This window comes from Callionymus lyra, chromosome 6, assembly GCF_982586985.1.
Source record: "Callionymus lyra chromosome 6, fCalLyr1.hap1.1, whole genome shotgun sequence".
Taxonomy (NCBI): Eukaryota; Metazoa; Chordata; class Actinopteri; order Syngnathiformes; family Callionymidae; genus Callionymus; species Callionymus lyra.
Genome location: NC_141823.1, coordinates 2,190,703 through 2,206,934, shown reverse-complemented (window position 1 = coordinate 2,206,934; position 16,232 = coordinate 2,190,703). Strand labels below are relative to the sequence as shown.

At 37.1% G+C, this 16,232-nt stretch overlaps 1 protein-coding gene across 1 annotated transcript in view; it reads left to right on the top strand.

Moving 5' to 3' along the window:
- Window positions 1-16,232, top strand: part of neto2a (neuropilin (NRP) and tolloid (TLL)-like 2a) — a 38,038-nt gene that overhangs the window by 782 nt on the left and 21,024 nt on the right. Inside the window, exon 2 of the mRNA XM_087793022.1 lies at window positions 15,854-15,910. Within this exon, the coding sequence (XP_087649148.1) occupies window positions 15,854-15,910 (57 nt within the window). The remainder of the gene's footprint in view (window positions 1-15,853; window positions 15,911-16,232) is intronic.

Here is a 16,232-nt window from a genome sequence, read left to right as displayed (position 1 = left end):
CGTTACTAACATTGACGTTAAAACGTTACTAACATTGACATTAAAATGTTAAAACGTTACTAACGTTGACGTTAAAACGTTACTAACGTTGACGTTAAAACGTTACTAACATTGACATTAAAATGTTAAAACGTTACTAACGTTGACGTTAAAACGTTACTAATGTTGACATTAAAACGTGAAAACGTTACTAACGTTGACGTTAAAACGTTACTAACGTTGACATTAAAATGTTAAAACGTTACTAACGTTGACATTAAAACGTTACTAACATTGACATTAAAATGTTAAAACGTTACTAACGTTGACGTTAAAACGTTACTAACGTTGACGTTAAAACGTTACTAACATTGACATTAAAACGTTACTAACGTTGACGTTAAAACGTTACTAACGTTGACGTTAAAACGTTACTAACGTTGACATTAAAACGTTAAAACGTTACTAACGTTACTAACTTTGACATTAAAACGTTCCTAACGTTGACGTTAAAACGTTACTAACGTTGACGTTAAAACGTTACTAACGTTGACGTTAAAACGTTCCCAACGTTGACGTTAAAACGTTACTAACGTTGACGTTAAAACGTTACTAACGTTGACGTTAAAACGTTACTAACGTTGACATTAAAACGTTAAAACGTTACTAACGTTACTAACTTTGACATTAAAACGTTCCTAACGTTGACGTTAAAACGTTACTAACGTTGACGTTAAAACGTTACTAACGTTGACGTTAAAACGTTCCCAACGTTGACGTTAAAACGTTACTAACGTTGACGTTAAAACGTTACTAATGTTGACATTAAAACGTTACTAACGTTGACGTTAAAACATTAGCTAACGTTAGCAGATAAACATAGTTTTTCTTACACATCCATCACATTCATGTCTGGCCCGGGGGCCCTTTTCGTTCAAATGACATGTGGCCCTCTGGTCTCCTCCGTATGTGTCGTTTATTTTTCGGCCCTTGAGCAAATATTTGTGTTGTTAAAAACCTGAACGCGGCTAAAATGAATGTTGAGATCATGTGATGTCAGTTTGAGAATTTTGTTGTTTCTGAGATTCGTAACTTAACTAGATGTGTATCATATATATAGTGATAGTTTAGTAACAAGGATATATGTGTAGTATTGTCAAGTAGTTGACTCTGGTGTTGTGATAGTGTAGTAACAAGTATATATGTGTAGTATTGTCCAGTACTTGACTCTGGTGTTGTGATAGTGTAGTAACAAGTATATATGTGTAGTATTGTCCAGTACTTGACTCTGGTTTTGTGATAGTGTAGTAACAAGTATATATGTGTAGTATTGCCCAGTACTTGACTCTGGTGTTGTGATAGTGTAGTAACAAGGATACATGTGTAGTATTGTCCAGTACTTGACGCTGGTGTTGTGATAGTGTAGTAACAAGTATAAATGTGTAGTTTTGTCCAGTACTTTACTCTGGTGTTGTGATAGTGTAGTAACAAGTATATATGTGTAGTATTGTCCAGTACTTGACTCTGGTTTTGTGATAGTGTAGTAACAAGTATATATGTGTAGTATTGCCCAGTACTTGACTCTGGTGTTGTGATAGTGTAGTAACAAGGATATATGTGTAGTATTGTCCAGTACTTGACTCTGGTGTTGTGATAGTGTAGTAACAAGGATATATGTGTAGTATTGTCCAGTACTTGACTCTGGTGTTGTGATAGTGTAGTAACAAGGATATATGTGTAGTATTGTCCAGTACTTGACTCTGGTGTTGTGATAGTGTAGTAACAAGGATATATGTGTAGTATTGTCCAGTACTTGACTCTGGTGTTGTGAAAGTGTAGTAACAAGGATATATGTGTAGTATTGTCCAGTACTTGACTCTGGTGTTGTGATAGTGTAGTAACAAGGATATATGTGTAGTTTTGTCGAGTACTTGACTCTGGTGTTGTGATAGTATAGTAACAAGTATATATGTGTAGTATTGTCCAGTACTTGACTCCGGTGTTGTGATAGTGTAGTAACAAGTATATATGTCTAGTATTGTCGAGTACTTGACTGTGGTGTTGTGATAGTGTAGTAACAAGTATATATGTGTAGTATTGTCCAGTACTTGACTGTGGCGTTGTGATAGTGTAGTAACAAGTATATATGTCTAGTATTGTCGAGTACTTGACTCTGGTGTTGTGATAGTGTAGTAACAAGTATATATGTCTAGTATTGTCGAGTACTTGACTCTGGTGTTGTGATAGTGTAGTAACAAGTATATATGTCTAGTATTGTCGAGTACTTGACTCTGGTGTTGTGATAGTGTAGTAACAAGGATATATGTGTAGTATTGTTGAGTACTTGACTCTGGTGTTGTGATAGTGTAGTAACAAGTATATATGTCTAGTATTGTCCAGTACTTGACTCTGGTGTTGTGATAGTGTAGTAACAAGGATATATGTGTAGTATTGTCCAGTACTTGACTCTGGTGTTATGATAGTGTAGTAACAAGGATATATGTGTAGTATTGTCCAGTACTTGACTCTGGTGTTGTGATAGTGTAGTAACAAGTATATATGTCTAGTATTGTCGAGTACTTGACTCTGGTGTTGTGATAGTGTAGTAACAAGTATATATGTTTAGTATTGTCGAGTACTTGACTCTGGTGTTGTGATAGTGTAGTAACAAGTATATATGTCTAGTATTGTCGAGTACTTGACTCTGGTGTTGTGATAGTGTAGTAACAAGTATATATGTCTAGTATTGTCCAGTACTTGACTCTGGTGTTGTGATAGTGTAGTAACAAGGATATATGTGTAGTATTGTCCAGTACTTGACTCTGGTGTTATGATAGTGTAGTAACAAGGATATATGTGTAGTATTGTCCAGTACTTGACTCTGGTGTTGTTATAGTGTAGTAACAAGTATATATGTCTGGTATTGTCGAGTACTTGACTGTGGTGTTGTGATAGTGTAGTAACAAGGATATATGTGTAGTATTGTCGAATACTTGACTCTGGTGTTGTGATAGTGTAGTAACAAGGATATATGTCTAGTATTGTCGAGTACTTGACTCTGGTGTTGTGATAGTGTAGTAACAAGTATATATGTCTAGTATTGTAGAGTACTTGATTGTGGTGTTGTGATAGTGTAGTAACAAGGATATATGTGTAGTATTGTCCAGTACTTGACTGTGGTGTTGTGATAGTGTAGTAACAAGTATGCATGTCTAGTATTGTCCAGTACTTGACTCTGGCGTTGTAGTATTTACAGACCACATGATAAAGTTGTTACTACTTTCTTTTGTTTTCAAACAAAATATGTCCAAACATGGACTCACTGTATCCTCTCGTCCTCAGTCACCATACTTCCTTTAGCTGTGCAGGACGTAACGACTGTTAATCTGATTTTACAAACACTTTATTGAAATAAAATCCCTAAAACAACTTGAAAACACTTTAAATGTGATTTGAAAGACGAAATAACTAATATTTCGATGTATTTCTAATGAATTTTTTTTACAGTTCAGAGGAAATGATTTTATCAATATTTTAACAAAATCCAGAAAAACGTATGTTTTTTTCTTCACCACCGACGAACGGTTCATATCAGAGACAAACTGACGTAGAAAAATATCTTCTTAACAAATTATTCGTGTCACAAAAACCTCTTAACAAGTTTTCAGAAGGATTTTCTTGTAAAAAACAATTGAAAGTTTCGAGCTTCGATCGACTAGATCCTGAAGTATTTCAGAGGCTACAGGACGACGAGCCTTGATTGGTCCACACAGATCACCTGCTCAGTGTCCTGGCTGCTGATTGGCTCTTCACAACATGGATCTGTGGACACGATGACACCTGCTGGTCGTCGATGGTAAAACTCCAGAAGTAAATAAATACATTGTTAATACTTCGCAGTTTTTAACCGTCAGGAGGTTCTTGAACGTAAGTCGTTACGAGGTTTTTTTATATTTATATATATTTGAAAAACAACAGTTGCAGCTTCAGCAGCTGCAGGTTCTGAGTTCGAGACCCAAAGTTTTGTGTATATGCATCGAAAACGTGTGCGAAAATGTATCATTTTTTATTGTATAATATATATATATATATATATATATATATATATATATATATACTGTAGATATCTATATATATATATATTAATATATGATATGGATGGATGGATGGATGGATGGAGGGATGGATGGAGGGATGGATGGAGGGATGGATAGATGGATGGATAGAAGGATAGAAAGATGGATGGATGGATAGAAGGATAAATAGATGGATGGATGATAGAAGGATAAATAGATGGATGGATGAAAGAAGGATAAAGAGATGGATGGATCGATGGATGGATAGAAGGATAAAAATTTGGATGGATGGATAGAAGGATAAATAGATGGATGGAAGGATGGATGGATATAAGGATAAATAGATGGATGGAAGGATGGATGGATAAAAATATGGATGATGGAAAGTTAGATGGATGGATGACTGAATGGTTGGATGGATGAAAGGATAAATAGATGGATGGATGGATGGATGAATGTTTGGATGAATGGAAGGATAAATAGATGGATTGATGGATGGATGGATGGATAGAAGGATAAATAGATGGATGGAAAGATGGATGGATAAAAAAAGATCGATGATGGAAAGTTAGATGGATGGATGAATGAATGGTTTGATGGATATAAGGACAAATAGATGGATGGATAGAAGGATAAATGGATGGATGGATAGAAGGATGAACGGATGGATGGATGGATGGATAGAAGGATGGATGGATGGATAGAAGGATAAACGGATGGATGGATGGATGGAAGGATAAACGGATGGATGGATGGATGGATGGATGGAAGGATAAACGGATGGATGGATGGATGGATGGGTTTTAACTCAATCCTTCATGAAATCATGATCGATCGTATAATTATTTTAAAATCTTTTCTTTGTTTTAATTTTCAGATGAAGTTAAAAACAGTCTTTATCGGCCATTTTGAATCTCCACTGACTTCAGACCCCATCAGATTGACCTACTTTTAAAATGACCTTGAGAGACGACAGGAAATGATGTTTATCTCTGTAAACACCTGTGTGTAAGTAACACAACCCTTCAGTCTCGTGTGTGACGACACACGTCAACACAAAAGCAAACTGTGAATTGACACAACAACAACCTGCTCTCATGGAACCACAACTGTGTGCGATCACACACTGAATAATCATCTGTCGCACACGTCGTTGAAGAGACCCTCGGCGCACACCGACCTCACTGTGACAGACTCACACAGCCTCGATTGTGTTGCTGACACACACACGACAAACAACCTTTCGCTGCCTCGCATGCTTTGAGAGATGGTTGTGACTCGTGTGTCGTGACACAAATGGACGTTTATCTGGTGTGATGGGGTTAATACGATCACGGCAACACAATCACAGTCGAGCCTCCCGAGTGCACACAAACACACTCTCGCACACTGAGCGCACACACCAGCAGTTTAACTGTCGTGTTTGTTTAAACTTGAGGTTTTTATATCTCGTGACATTAACATCTCGTGTTATTTTGACATGTTTATTACACATATATCCTTGTTACTACACTATCACAACACCACAGTCAAGTACTTGACAATACTACACATATATCCGTGTTTATTTCCGTCCTCTAGAAGGTCGTTACGTAAGAACAATGACTGAGGACGAGAGGATACAGTGAGTCCAGCAGCTTTTAAAGCTGATGTTTCGACATATTTTAGTTTAGTAGTTTAGTAAATACTACACATATATCCTTGTTACTACACTATCACAATACCAGAGTCAAGTACTCAAAAATACTACACATATATACTTGTTACTACACTATCACAACACCAGAGTCAAGTACTGGACAATACTACACATATATACTTGTTACTACACTATCACAATACCAGAGTCAAGTACTCCAAAATACTACACATATATACTTGTTACTACACTATCACAACACCAGAGTCAAGTACTGGACAATACTACACATATATACTTGTTACTACACTATCACAATACCAGAGTCAAGTACTCCAAAATACTACACATATATACTTGTTACTACACTATCACAATACCAGAGTCAAGTACTCCAAAATACTACACATATATACTTGTTACTACACTATCACAACACCAAAGTCAAGTACTCCAAAATACTACACATATATACTTGTTACTACACTATCACAACACCAAAGTCAAGTACTCCAAAATACTACACATATATACTTGTTACTACACTATCACAACACCAGAGTCAAGTACTCCAAAATACTACACATATATACTTGTTACTACACTATCACAACACCAAAGTCAAGTACTCCAAAATACTACACATATATACTTGTTACTACACTATCACAACACCAGAGTCAAGTACTGGACAGTTACTACACTATCACGCTACACAACTACACACTAACTTAGCTACTGTGATATCCAGACACAACAACCACAAATGTCTTTAAATTCTACCATATGAGACAATGTACGGTGGCCCTGAAGTGAAAAATTAATTTACAAATTCCTGAAACAAATATACAATTGAGTCAATCATTGTTAGCTTAGCATCACTAGCATGTTTGTGTTGTTAAACATCATGAGAAGATCAAGTTGACAAACACAACAGATACACAACATTCTCTCACCTGTGAAGAAGACGTCGATCTTTCTCTTCCTCGTCTTTAAACTCGTTCTTAACTAGATGTTGTTTCCAAGTGTCTGTTGACGCATCATGTGACATGTGATCATGTGACCTGTGATTGACAGATCAACATCTGTCTTTTCAGTGGATTCTTTCATTCGATTGACTTTAATTGAAATAAATGTACATATCAGAGTAACTTTTTATTTTTCGTATTTTGCTTTTTTTTAATACGCAACTCTTGAGTGAGTTTTAATTTGGCGCTACTTTCCAAAATGTTGCAGATCACTGAAAAGAATATTTATACTAACATAAAGTTGAGTTAACCCGGACAGACTCTCCTCAGTATTCTTACATCTCCGTAGTATTATACTCTGTGAGGCTCCTGAGTATTGCAAGGTTTACGAGGTTTTGTAGTATTACTCCTAAAGGTTTATTAGTATTACTCTGCTAGGTTTATTAGTATTAGCTTGCTAGATTGATTTGTATTACTCTGCTAGGTATATTACTATTACTCTGTTAGGTTTATTAGTATTACTCTGCTAGGTTTATTAGTATTACTCTGCTAGGTTTATTTGTATTACTCTGCTAGATTTATTAGTATTACTCTGCTAGTTTTATTAGTATTACTCTGTTAGGTTTATTAGTATTACTCTGCTAGTTTTATTAGTATTACTCTGCTAGTTTTATTAGTATTACTCTGTTAGGTTTATTAGTATTACTCTGTTAGGTTTATTAGTATTACTCTGCTAGGTTTATTAGTATTACTCTGTTAGGTTTATTAGTATTACTCTGCTAGGTTTATTAGTATTACTCTGCTAGGTTTATTTGTATTACTCTGTTAGATTTATTAGTATTACTCTGCTAGTTTTATTAGTATTACTCTGCCAGGTTTATTAGTATTACTCTGCTAGGTTTATTAGAATTACTCTGCTGGGTTTATCAGTATTACTCTGCTAGGTTTATTAGTATTACTCTGCTGGGTTTTTTAGCATTACTCTGCTGGTTTTTTTTAGCATTACTCAGCAGGGTTTATTAGTATTACTCTGCTACGTTTATTAGTATTACTCTGATAGGTTTATTAGAATTACTCTGCTGGGTTTATTAGTATTACTCTGCAGGGTTTGTTAGTATTACTCTGCTACGTTTATTAGTAGTACTCTGATAGGTTTATTAGAATTACTCTGCTGGGTTTATTAGTATTACTCTGCAGGGTTTATTAGTATTACTCTGCTACGTTTATTAGTAGTACTCTGATAGGTTTATTAGAATTACTCTGCTGGGTTTATTAGTATTACCCTGCTGGGTTTATTAGTATTACTCTGCAGGGTTTATTAGTATTACTCTGCTACGTTTATTAGTAGTACTCTGATAGGTTTATTAGAATTACTCTGCTGGGTTTATTAGTATTACTCTGCTAGGTTTATTAGTATTACTCTGCTAGGGTTTTTGGTATTATTGGCCGAGTATTATTTTGATTCTTTGTTGGAGTTGTTCCAGACAAGGGCGTCTCAACTGTCTTGTTACCCTCGTAACGTCCGTGTATCTCACGGCTCCTGCAGTAACAGACGGTGTCGATGTGAAGAACAAACAGTAGTATTTGTTTAGTATTTGGATGGAGGCGACAGATTAACGCGGTGTTTGTGTTCAGACCCGACAGAGCCTGAAGCTTCTTTTGTAATTTGGTTTTCCACTTCGGGAGGTCGGCTCCGTCGACGCGCCGGCGGTCGCTCTGCTCACGTGGCGAGATAATGCAGGAGCGTCGTGTGTTCGTCGGTCCGTTGACTCTCATGAAGCCGACTCGTCACATCAGCACATCTCTCTGCTCCTGGCTGCCTCGTATTATGGGATGTGCCTCACGCATGTCATGTAATTCGACGCGAGTACTTGGACCCATTAGCATCTGTGAGCGTGTCGGGTCCGTCCGTGCCCTCCATGTCATTGTAATGAAAGGCTATTTTAGCGATTGTGTCTCAGAACTCTCCTCCTCTAATCTAGTTTTAATGCTTCGCTGCTGCCTCGGGCGGCTGCACGCTCCTAGATTAGCGTCACACTCGCAGATAAAAGCAAATGCTTTTGCTAAACGAGTATTTATTTCAGCTACTGTGAACGCGTGAGCGCGGCTCTGCAGCCTCGTGGATCCAGGATCTGTTGCACCGACCCGGCGCCGGCTCTGATCCAACAAAAACCCTCGTGATACGCAACCGTTGCTCCGACATTTCTGAACCTTTGTTACGTCTAGAGGCTCAGAGTTGAACCTGCAACTCCTTCGTCAACGTCACTGACTTAAAGTTGTTCATGTGTTTAACCAAACATTTTTTGTTTCACTGAACACTCTCACGTGAAGCACCTCGGTAGTATTACTCCACAAATAACCATAGTATTACTGCACGAGTCACCTTAGTATTACTCCATGAGTCACCTTAGTATTACTCCAAGAGTCACCTTAGTATTACTCCATGAGTCATCTTAGTATTACTCCACAAGCCACCTTAGTATTACTCCACGAGTCACCTTTGTATTACTCCAAGAGTCACCTTATTATTACTCCACAAGTCACCTTAGTATTACTCCACGAGTCACCTTTGTATTACTCCAAGAGTCACCTTATTATTACTCCACAAGTCACCTTAGTATTACTCCACGAGTCACCTTTGTATTACTCCAAGAGTCACCTTATTATTACTCCACAAGTCACCTTATTATTACTCCACAAGTCACCTTTGTATTACTCCACAGTGAGAGGATCCATAGTGTAACTCCGAGAGGATCCGTAGTATCAATTATGGTAGAGCGGATCTGGGGTATTACTACCAGAGTATTTATCCGCTCGTATCCGTTGTATTTCTCTGGGAGGCTCTGTAGTATTATTCAGATGGTCTTCGTAGTAGTACTCCAAGAGGATCTGTAGTATTATTCCCAGAGGATCCTGAGTAACCTTGAGGCTCTGTAGTATTACTCAGCAAATCTTTGTAGCATTACTCCAAGATGATCCGTAGTATTTATCTACTAGTTTATATAGTGTTACTTCGGGAGGCTCTGTAGTATTACCCCGAGAGGATCCGGAATATTTAACCTTGAGGTACTGTAGTATTACTCCACTAGTCCCCATAGAACTACTCCAAGAGCATCCATAGTATTACTTCAAAGGGGATTCGTTGTAATACTCAGAGAGGCTACATAGTGTTCCTCAGCGAACCTTTGTAGTATTACTCCAAGTGTGTGTGCGTGTGCGTGCGTGCGTGTGTGTGTGCGTGTGTATGTGCGCGCGTGTGTGCGTGTGTGTGTGTGTGATTACTGATTAATGTATCGAAATATATTGGTAGTTTTAATAGTGATACTTCTAGTATGGTCAGACTCTGGTCGATACACCGTGTACTCGCCTGAACTGCAGCATCTTCACTTCCTGTCTTTGAACGAGCGCCGCAGGAAGTGAACGTAATCATGTTCACCAGTTCAGCTGCGAGAGAAAGAATAGCTTCATCGGAAGTTCAGATGAACAGAGATGTTTGTTAACGTGTCAGTGATGAGTCGTCAGTCTCTTTTATTTTCTTACTTTTTTATACTTTTGTGTCAAAAACTAACCTTGAACAACAGGTGCGTCAGAGCGCCACCTATGGTCTGTCAGCGCTCGGAGAAACATATGCAACACAGATTTTAAATCTATTAATACATAATACTTGAAGGATATTCTTGTGTTTTAGTGCAAATGTATAAATATATATTTGGGTGTGCAAACCCCGGTTACCTAACGTAACCATGGTTCTACGAATGAATGCGAGGCCCTTACCAAAGTATAAACCACAAGCGAAGCCCGACTCGAGGTCCTCGCGTCATGACGTAGAAGTGAACTACGGTGGAGTCAACAGTGTGTACAGAGAGTGTATTTCATGTCACGTGACACGTGATTGGCTGATGCTCTAAAGCAGTGTTCATTGGTTGTTTGCTAAAGTGCTAAAATATAATAAAGCTAGTGACATTAGATAGTGGTTAAAAAGAGCTCACGCTAGCACCAACTGTTCTATTGTTGTGTAGCATTAAAAAGTGTTCTATTGTTGTGTAGCATTAAAACTTGTTCTATTGTTGTGTAGAATTCAAACTTGTTCTATTGTTGTGTAGCATTAAAACTTGTTCTATTGTTGTGTAGCATTCATACTTGTTCTATTGTTGTGTAGCATTAAAACTTGTTTTGTTTTATTGTTGTGTAGCATTCAAACTTGATCTATTGTCGTGTAGCATTAAAACGTGTTCTATTGTCGTGTAGCATTGAAACTTGTTCTATTGTCGTGTAGCATTGAAACTTGTTCTATTGTTGTGTAGCATTGAAACTTGTTCTATTGTTGTGTAGCATTAAAACGTGTTCTATTGTTGTGTAGCATTCAAACGTGTTCTATTGTTATGTAGCATTCAAACTTGTTCTATTGTTGTGTAGCATTAAAACGTGTTCTATTGTTGTGTAGCATTCAAACTTGTTCTATTGTTATGTAGCATTCAAACTTGTTCTATTGTTGTGTAGCATTAAAACGTGTTCTATTGTTGTGTAGCATTCAAACTTGTTCTATTGTCGTGTAGCTTTAAAACGTGTTCTATTGTCGTGTAGAATTCAAACTTGTTCTATTGTTGTGTAGCATTCAAACTTGTTCTATTGTCGTGTAGCATTAAAACTTGTTCTATTGTTGTGTAGCATTAAAACTTGTTCTATTGTTGTGTAGCATTAAAACGTGTTCTATTGTTGTGTAGCATTCAAACTTGTTCTATTGTTGTGTAGCATTAAAACTTGTTCTATTGTTGTGTAGCATTAAAACGTGTTCTATTGTTGTGTAGCATTAAAACTTGTTCTATTGTCGTGTAGCATTAAAACTTGATCTATTGTTGTGTAGCATTCAAACTTGTTCTATTGTCGTGTAGCATTGAAACTTTTTCTATTGTCGTGTAGCATTAAGAATTGTTCTATTGTTGTGTAGCATTGAAACTTGTTCTATTGTTGTGTAGCATTAAAACTTGTTCTATTGTCGTGTAGCATTAAAACTTGTTCTATTGTCGTGTAGCATTAAAACTTGATCTATTGTCGTGTAGCATTGAAACTTGTTCTATTGTCGTGTAGCATTAAAACTTGTTCTATTGTTGTGTAGCATTAAAACTTGTTCTATTGTTGTGTAGCATTAAAACTTGATCTATTGTCGTGTAGCATTCAAACTTAATCTATTGTCGTGTAGCATTAAAACTTGTTCTATTGTCGTGTAGCATTGAAACTTGTTCTATTGTCGTGTAGCATTAAAATTGTTCTATTGTCATGTAGCATTAAAAATTGTTCTATTGTCGTGTAGCATTAAAACTTGTTCTATTGTCGTGTAGCATTGAAACTTGTTCTATTGTCGTGTAGCATTAAAACTTGTTCTATTGTCGTGTAGCATTCAAACTTGTTCTATTGTCGTGTAGCATTAAAAATTGTTCTATTGTCATGTAGCATTAAAACTTGTGCTATTGTCGTGTAGCATTAAAACTTGTTCTATTGTCGTGTATCATTAAAACTTGTTCTATTGTCGTGTAGAATTAAAACTTGTGCTATTGTCTTGAGCATTAAAAATTGTTCTATTGTCATGTAGCATTAAAACTTTTTCTATTGTCGTGTAGCATTAAAACTTGTTCTATTGTCGTGTAGCATTAAAACTTGTTCTATTGTCGTGTAGCATTAAAACTTGTTCTATTGTCGTGTAGCATTAAAACTTGTTCTATTGTTGTGTAGCATTAAAACTTGTTCTATTGTCGTGTAGAATTAAAACTTGTGCTATTGTCTTGAGCATTAAAAATTGTTCTATTGTCATGTAGCATTAAAACTTTTTCTATTGTCGTGTAGCATTAAAACTTGTTCTATTGTCGTGTAGCATTAAAACTTGTTCTATTGTCGTGTAGCATTAAAACTTGTTCTATTGTCGTGTAGCATTAAAACTTGTTCTATTGTTGTGTAGCATTAAAACTTGTTCTATTGTCGTGTAGAATTAAAACTTGTGCTATTGTCGTGTAGCATTAAAACGTGTTCTATTGTTGTGTAGCATTAAAACTTGATCTATTGTCGTGTAGCATTCAAACTTAATCTATTGTCGTGTAGCATTAAAACTTGTTCTATTGTCGTGTAGCATTGAAACTTGTTCTATTGTCGTGTAGCATTAAAATTGTTCTATTGTCATGTAGCATTAAAAATTGTTCTATTGTCGTGTAGCATTAAAACTTGTTCTATTGTCGTGTAGCATTGAAACTTGTTCTATTGTCGTGTAGCATTAAAACTTGTTCTATTGTCGTGTAGCATTCAAACTTGTTCTATTGTCGTGTAGCATTAAAAATTGTTCTATTGTCATGTAGCATTAAAACTTGTGCTATTGTCGTGTAGCATTAAAACTTGTTCTATTGTCGTGTATCATTAAAACTTGTTCTATTGTCGTGTAGAATTAAAACTTGTGCTATTGTCTTGAGCATTAAAAATTGTTCTATTGTCATGTAGCATTAAAACTTTTTCTATTGTCGTGTAGCATTAAAACTTGTTCTATTGTCGTGTAGCATTAAAACTTGTTCTATTGTCGTGTAGCATTAAAACTTGTTCTATTGTCGTGTAGCATTAAAACTTGTTCTATTGTTGTGTAGCATTAAAACTTGTTCTATTGTCGTGTAGAATTAAAACTTGTGCTATTGTCTTGAGCATTAAAAATTGTTCTATTGTCATGTAGCATTAAAACTTTTTCTATTGTCGTGTAGCATTAAAACTTGTTCTATTGTCGTGTAGCATTAAAACTTGTTCTATTGTCGTGTAGCATTAAAACTTGTTCTATTGTCGTGTAGCATTAAAACTTGTTCTATTGTTGTGTAGCATTAAAACTTGTTCTATTGTCGTGTAGAATTAAAACTTGTGCTATTGTCGTGTAGCATTAAAACGTGTTCTATTGTCGTGTAGCATTAAAACTTGTTCTATTGTCGTGTAGCATTAAACTTGTTCTATTGTTGTGTAGTATTAAAACTTGTGCTATTTTTATTAGCTTTCAAACTTGACTCTATTGTATCATCAGAGTGTGTGTGTGTTGTTGTAATGTGTGACTCTATTGTATCATCAGTATGTGTGTGTGTCTTGTTGTGATGTGTGACTCTATTATATCATCAGTGTGTGTGTTGTTGTGATGTGTGACTCTATTATTTCATCAGTGTGTGTGTTGTTGTGATGTGTGACTCTATTGTATCATCAGTGTGTGTGTGTTGTTGTGATGTGTGACTCTATTGTATCATCAGTGTGTGTTGTTGTGATGTGTGACTCTATTGTATCATCAGTGTGTGAGTGTGTTGTTGTGATGTGTGACTCTATTATATCATCAGTGTGTGTGTTGTTGTGATGTGTGACTCTATTGTATCATCAGTGTGTGTGTGTTGTTGTGATGTGTGACTCTATTATATCATCAGTGTGTGTGTTGTTGTGATGTGTGACTCTATTGTATCATCAGTATGTGTGTGTGTTGTTGTGATGTGTGACTCTATTATATCATCAGTGTGTGCGTTGTTGTGATGTGTGACTCTATTGTATCATCAGTGTGTGTGTTGTTGTGATGTGTGACTCTATTGTATCATCAGTATGTGTGTGTGTTGTTGTGATGTGTGACTCTATTGTATCATCAGTGTGTGTGTTGTTGTGATGTGTGACTCTATTGTATCATCAGTGTGTGTGTGTTGTTGTGATGTGTGACTCTATTATATCATCAGTGTGTGTGTTGTTGTGATGTGTGACTCTATTATATCATCAGTGTGTGTGTTGTTGTGATGTGTGACTCTATTGTATCATCAGTGTGTGTGTGATGTTGTGATGTGTGACTCTATTGTATCATCAGTGTGTGTGTGTTGTTGTGATGTGTGACTCTATTGTATCATCAGTGTGTGTGTTGTTGTGATGTGTGACTCTATTGTATCATCAGTGTGTGTTTGTACAAAACTCTCTCTTCATTGAAACTTAGTCAATAAAGTTTTACCTTACTTGCCTTAAATATTGACATTAGAAAATGATCTTAAGCTCCGCCCACTGAAAACACTTAAATCTTGTTGACCATGATCACACCCACTCTGCTGTGATTGGTCGAGAATGGAAGTTTATCACCGCGCGTCATCAATGGTCTCCAAATCCAAGTAACTCGTTGTATAAACAAAGCGTGATTACAGCTGGAGGAGGAGTGAAGCCATTATTACATCATCATGGACTCTCGTAACCTCTCGTTCGTCCAGATTTCAGAGCAACTTTATAAAGTAATAAAGTGTAAAACATGGTCGTGATGAGAAGTTACTGCGTCTTGAAGAACATTCACTAAACGACACCAGAGTTTGAGTTTCGCATTTGTTGTTCATGCTGCCGCACATGTGTGCATTAGCGCCCCCTACTGCGTCATATTGAGGCTGAGGATGTTGACAGCGATCTGTTCTTTATTGCTCACCATCCTCAAGACGTCACTGGTGTGTTGTCCCAGGATCAGGTCTCTGAAGGAGTCTGCCCTCTAGTGGACGCTGATGTCACCACAAGAGTTAGTTTCTCGGTTACGATGAGTGATTGAAACAAACAGCAAATAAAAACATGTTCCTCTGATGTTCATCTGATGTTCCTCTTATGTTTCTCTGATGTTCCTCTGACATTACTCTGACGTTCCTGTGATGTTCCTCTGATGTTCCTCTGATGTTCCTCTGATGTTCCTCTGACATTCCTCTGACATTCCTCTGACGTTCCTCTGATGTTCCTCTGACATTCCTCTGATGTTCCTCCGATGTTCCTCCGATGTTCCTCCGATGTTCCTCCGATGTTCCTCTGACATTCCTCCGATGTTCCTCCGATGTTCCTCCGATGTTCCTCCGATGTTCCTCTGACATTCCTCCGACGTTCCTCCGATGTTCCTCCGATGTTCCTCTGATATTCCTCCGATGTTCCCCTGATGTTCATCTAAGTCGTACACGAGTCATGACATTGCTTCACTCGAGCAACATTTGCTTCTGACTCGTGGGTTTGTTGCGTCACGGTCAACACGCAGCTGTGGCTTCACGAGTGACGAGCAGAAGGTGTGAAACATGATTCTCTCGCTCATGGAGGAGTTTCTCCTGGTTCTGTCTGTGGAACGAGGAGCTGCTCCTCAAGAACACTTGTGTCAGTGAAGACGTCCACCTCCTGCTCTGACTCTGTCCCTCTGGTTTCAGCCTGGATCGTCCTCCTGCTGGTAGAAGATGCCTTCGCTCTGACGCAGAGGACCAAAGGTCAGTGTCTTCTCACTTTAACATCAAGATCTCCGGAGCTTCAGCTGGACCTGATCAGAGGAGAAAAGATGCTTCAGAGATGTTGACGTGACTTTCATGTAGAACTGAGGCGTCATGTGATGAAGTCAGGATGGAAACAGTCAAACCAAGAGAAACTCAGTCAGAACTTCAAAATAAAAGCTGCTCTAACTTCGATCTGTTTCATAAAAGACATTTAAAACTCTTATTTTTACAATAAAAGTCTTGTTGACTAACAGTAGTTAAGTAGTTCAGACTAATAGTTTAGAACAGGTTGACTCATACTGACCTGAAGGCGAACCAG